Here is a 6,003-nt window from a genome sequence, read left to right on the forward strand (position 1 = left end):
CAAAACAGGGGGAGAAAAAGTTTAAACGTTTAAACCAAACAGTGCTACTAACAAATCTACTTGTAAGATATTTTGATTCTAGATACTTTAAACATATTGTTTTGATCATCATCAAAAAGGGGGAGATTGTTGGCAAAAGCAATACAAGTCTAAATGCTGAAGCAAGATTTTGATGATGATAAAAGAAGCCATGAAAGCCATCTGGAAGCCAAGATGAAGACCATGTGTTGTAGTGTTTAAAGCTATCTTGTAAAATGTAATTAGATTAGTTAGAATCAGTATTGTACAAGAAAATTATAGTGCTTCTCGAAAAATCAAAGTGATAATCGATTATCACTTAGAATAATTGATTATCCTGAGTTGAACAAATTTTTTCCAAGAAAACACTGGAATAATCGATTATCACCTCTAATAATCAATTATATGCTAAAAAATTTGTTTTTCATAAACCACACTGGAATAATCGATTATCACTTGTGATAATCGATTATCCTGGTTAGTTGGGCGCGACTGTTCAGCTTTTTGACCTAATTTCTGAAACCCCTATTTAAGGAACCTTAGAGTTACTTCTCACTTACCTTTTTGAGAAGCTAGAGTACTAGTGTTGTGACTGCAAGAGAGTTCTCTGAGTGTTCTTAATTGAAGCTTTGAAAAACCTAGTGTGGGTAGAGCGATAACTTTTCCTGAGAGGTGTTCTAGGAGATTGAGTGCTGCTGCTGTTGCTAGGAAAGCTAAGGTCAAGGTTCTCTGTGTGATTCAGAGAAAGGTATTCATCTCTTGTGTGATTCAAGAGAGGTGTTTTCTTTCCTTACACTCTTAATATCTGATTGTAAATCTGTTACTTATTAGTGATTTAGTTAATCTCTTTTTTGAGAGATTAACAACTGGACGTAGGGTCTTTTGATCCGAACCAGTATAAATACTTGTGTTCAATCTTCTTCTCTATCTCTTTATTTCATCTATTATTATGTTTACAGAAATTATTTGTTGATCCAATTGATAAATTTTGGAAACATTTAAAATATTAATTTTATTTCTTAAAAACCAATTCACTCCCCTCTTGGTTTTGTCTGCACGCTCAAACATTCCGCTGCGCGATACCAACAACAATTGCTTGGGATCGCACGCATGAGTTATTGCAGATGACTCGTGATGCCAGTGAAGAGGAATGGTCCACATGACATGAATTTCTTGGAGAGGAATCATCTCAGGATCATATCGTGCTAATTCACACGCACATGGAAGACCATAAGTTTGTATGAGAATGCAGCCACAACGACTAGTATCGAATCCAATCTTCTTTACTCTTTCTAACTCTGGAATAAGGAGTTCTAAGGCACATCTAGAAATATTTCCCACTAATCTTCTATAAATCAATGCCTTGTAAGAGTCACTCATCAGATTTAGACTTCTTTCAAAAGATGCCTTTATTTCGTTATGTTGCAAGATAATAACGTGAATTTCATCCCAACACGAACAAAGGTCTCCCACACTACTTCCAAGAACTTTCTTCAGACTCCAGTGAGCAGACTCAACCCTAGTATAATTTATACATGGAATCATATAAACCATTAATAAAAAAATGAATTAATAGCAAAATGCAAACATACCTGTTTGATGTTGTATTCCCTAAATGCATAACTTTGTTCGTCCATGCCTTCACAAAGTATTTATTGTAAGGAATGATCCACGAGTCATTAACATATTCAAATAATACAGGCCATGACTGGCAAACAAGCTCAAGACGGTTAACACAATCATTAAACTTTAACTTATCTTCGCAGTCCATGACATTCTCCCAGGCTTGTAGTACAACATCCCATGCATCAATAGAATTCACTAACATTTTGCACTTTGCCTGCACATATTTTTGAATATGGAAACGACATAGAAGATGATAACACTCAGGGAACACAGTGCCAACAACATTCATTAGAGCCAGATCCCTGTCAGTTACAATGACTTGTGGACCACCCTTAGACGTCATAAACAGACCTCTTAGCCTTTCAAGAGCCCAAGTGAAATTATTTTGCTTTTCATTGGATAAAAATGCAAACGCAACTGAGAAAGTTAATCTTGTTGAGGTCACACCAACAATCTCAAGCAATGGCAACCAATATTTGTTAGTTTTGTAAGTATTATCCATTAAGAACACAATATTGAATGAATTTAACAACTTCACAGCATCAGGATGAGTCTAGAACAGATCGCTAACCACATCAGATTCATCAACACATCTACTAAAATGGATATAGTGATCACATTCCAACATCAACATTAATTGTTGTAACTCAGTCCTTGAACCTTATATTGAACGTTTGTACCTATATCTTGCATTATATACTTGCTTCAAAGTTGTAACATTACACTCATCTATTTCTTTGAGAGTGAGAAGTATATTTGCAGGTTTTACTTGACTTTTAGTCATATCAATAAGCAACGACTGTTCAGTAGACTTCAATCTACCCGCATAAGGGTGACCAACTAGAGTAGATGAGACATCGTGATTATGGTAACCACATTTTACGTTCAACACCCATCTCTCCCCTTGAGAGATGGGTCTCCCTCTCAATCTAAAGGGACAATCACATTTTCTTGTCCCAGACAAACTCGGTTCTATATCACATTTGTATTTTCTATATTTTCACCTCTTTCACAACCTAATAATACATGGGTCTTTCTTCCTGGTTGTCCATTATATTTATTTGATCTTAGAATAATAACAACAAATCCAAGATTAAAAGCAACCCCTCTAACCCACTTAATTAAATCTTCACGTGCTGGGAAGATATCATCGATTGTAAAATGATATGTATAATCTTGTTCGCAGATATCATGAACAAAATTAGAAAAGTCTGACATGAGACTACAAATTAGTTGAGAATCCACTTGAGAATCCAAGAAACTCAAATAACTAAAATGGTGATCTTCCATAATGAGCTATAATAAAAAAATAAAATATTTTAATACGTCAAACAACCCCATTAAGGGCAAGCACATAATAACATATAAGAATATCATAAAACAATGCAACACGTATCAGAGAAAACAATGCAACACGACACCTCACTAGACTGTCTCACCTATTACACAACAGACACTACATATGCAAAGTAAAGTTCTCATAGAGATGCAAAGTTCTTAGACAAACACGAAGTTAGACACAAATTCTGCCAACATTTCATCAATTTCAAAACTGTTTCATCAGAGTCAATTCACATTCAAAACTGATTGCATGGTGGTGATATTCAAAATTGATTGCATGGTGGTGATAGAGAATATTTAGAGAGTGATACAAACCATTTTCACCTCACTCACGCACCAATACACACTCACTCACAAACTCACGCACACCACTGCACTCACTCACCAACACACTAAATCCACATTCAATACCAACACACTAAATCCACATTCAATGCGCACATAAACACCTAAACAACATTATTTTATTTCATGAACAAAAACAAAGATTAGGGTTAATAAAAGGTCAAGAACCCTTCATTTAAAAATTTCAAAAATGAAATTCAAATTTAAAAATTTCAAAACGAAATTCGTGATCCGTTTCAGAAAAGTATGAAGCGGATCCCGAAATCCGTTTCATAAAAAATTTATGAAACGGATTTTGGGATCCGTTTCATACTTTTCTGAAACGGATCACGAATTCCATTTTTGGAAAAAAAATTAAAATTTGTGAAACAGAATTCGTGATCCGTTTCAGAAAAGTATGAAACGGATTCCAAAAGCCGTTTCATAAAAAAACATGGAAACTTTTGAAACAGATTATGAGATCCATTTCATATTTTTCTGAAACGGATCACGAAATCTGTTTCACAGAATAAAAAGGAAAAAAAAAATACAAAATTAACATTAACATTCCAACCATTCAAATCAAATTACAAAACATTTGGAAGGAGGCTAACCTGCTAGCAGAAAAGACAAGAGGAGAGCTTTCAAGAAAAAAATGAATGAAACTGAACCTCGGACAGGGACCACCTTCAAGGACAGAAGAGAATGAAGCACAGTGAGAATGAGAAGAGAATAAACAGGAGAGTTTTCAAAAATAAAATTAATGAAACTGAACACGAACCTCCTCGGACCAAGGACCACCTTCAAGGAGAGAATGAAGCACAAAGAAGAGAATTAAAATGAAGGGACCATTCAGAAATGGGACCACACTTAGAAAGCACAAAGGACTTGGAGAAGAAAGGGAGACGAGAAAGAAGCTATCAAAATAATTTGGGGCTGCAACTCAGATAAACAAAATAGTTGTCATAGTAAATATCATTTACTGCTCTTCCACCCGTTTTCACCCACTGTCAGCTACAAATTAATTAGGGGTAAAATGATAAATTTGGGAGATACTGAAGAAAACTTGGAGGTGCATGGAGAAGGCGCCTCTCCTATTGTCCTTTTGTGGGCCATGACAAAGAAGCACCTAGAGGTGGATCTACGACCTCCAGTATCTGAGGCCAATCAAAATCACATATAACAGTGTAAGAGAAATGGACTTTTCAACAACTTATTTCATAAAAAGACCATGAAAGGTGCCTGAGGTACCAAAGAATTCTCTTGAATATAACCTAGAGAGTGTCAAGAGAAGTTGCCATAAATTGGCAATTTTGTTGATAACATAGCCAATTTTAAGTTTAGTAGAAGATCACGAATGAGAAGAGATTAATCGGGTATCTGTTTGACTTCAATATCAAAGAAAAAGTCTAAGAGGCCAAGGGTTAAGAAAACAAGTTAAATTGAGTTGCTACTTGTCGAAATGAAGAGTACCATCGTGTAGTGCACATAGTATTTAAATAGTAGTATTTGCATATTTTGTAATTCCTATTCCACCCATAATTTATTGTTCCGCCCAATAATATGAAAAATTATTAATATAGTCATTCATTCATTGTCAATTTGGCACTATATTTAAATTATCTAATATAATTATAACTTTGATGACTTGATATGAAAAATATAATTCTGTATTATGTAATATAATATTATTTAAAATTATACCATTCAAATATAGTTCAAAATTAGGAAATACGAAATATAGGTTTAAATAGAATCTCAAACATAGTTTTAAGCTATAGAATATGAAATGTAATTCTAAATTATTCAATCTAAAATATAATTCCAAATACATTAATAACATATAGTTTCATATTACATAATTTAATATACAGTTATCCATTACATTCTAATATACTGTTCAAACTACTACATTTTAGATTATTCAATTTGCAACTATGTTTTATATCAGTTATTCGACCTTTTTTTTTACTTTATATTGCATACATCTAATTTACAATTTATTATAGATTATGTAGTTAAAAAACATTTAGGGTTCCATAATCTAAAAAAAAAACATAGTTATAAATTGACTAAAACGTAATTTTGAAATTGTTCCAAATGACCTTATTCTTAAATCAGTATTAAAACAATAATTGCAAGTTTTTTGAAACAATAAATCCGTAACATTTTTAAATATATTCCATAACTTACCCAGAACATGTAATCAGGAAGATGTTCAACATATTTGGAAAAGAGTGAGACTTTTTATCTAAATAATAATAGACAGATGTAATAGTAAATGTTTTATACCCGTGATAAAACAATGTTTAATACCCTAACTAATATGGCGCAGAATAACTAATGAACATATTATTCATAGTTTCTCAGTGGGTAGTTGTATAACAGCAGATTTATAAGATTGATTTTAATTTTTCTAGTTTAGAGCATTGAGCATGCTTTCATGATCTTAAGATACCACTTTTACTTGCTTCCATCACACTCCGTAGTGCTTTCACCTCTCCTTTTCCTTTCCCACCTCAGTCTTCTCATTATCAGTAACATATTGTACACTGTTTGACTTAATTTCTTTTTCGGGTGACATGTAAGATGTTGCTCTATTTCCAGATCAAAATATATGATAAACCCAATCTAAGGTTTACGATGCAACCTTTCACTATGTCCTACCATCAACAAGAGTGATATCAGAACTTA

At 33.3% G+C, this 6,003-nt stretch overlaps 1 protein-coding gene across 1 annotated transcript; it reads right to left on the minus strand.

Moving 5' to 3' along the window:
• Positions 1 to 950: 950 nt before the first annotated feature.
• LOC146885685 (protein FAR-RED ELONGATED HYPOCOTYL 3-like) lies at positions 951 to 2,146 on the minus strand. Its single transcript, XM_085675047.1, has 3 exons — positions 1,611 to 2,146; positions 1,102 to 1,537; positions 951 to 959 (listed from the first exon to the last, which is right to left on the minus strand). Exons 1-3 carry the CDS (start codon positions 2,144 to 2,146, stop codon positions 951 to 953), a joined length of 981 nt encoding a protein of 326 aa, XP_085531173.1.
• Positions 2,147 to 6,003: the final 3,857 nt, after the last annotated feature.

Source organism: Vigna unguiculata, chromosome 6, assembly GCF_037176805.1.
Source record: "Vigna unguiculata cultivar grain cowpea cultivar isolate G323 ecotype 2 chromosome 6, ASM3717680v1, whole genome shotgun sequence".
NCBI lineage: Eukaryota > Viridiplantae > Streptophyta > Magnoliopsida > Fabales > Fabaceae > Vigna > Vigna unguiculata.

Excerpts from the sequence above, each read along its gene's own strand:
- LOC146885685 (XM_085675047.1), bottom strand. The coding sequence starts at position 2,146 with ATGGATAATACTTACAAAACTAACAAATATTGGTTGCCATTGCTTGAG. Across the intron at positions 1,538-1,610 it reads GGGAATACAACATCAAACAG|GGTTGAGTCTGCTCACTGGA; the intron begins GTATGTTTGCAT and ends AAATTATACTAG.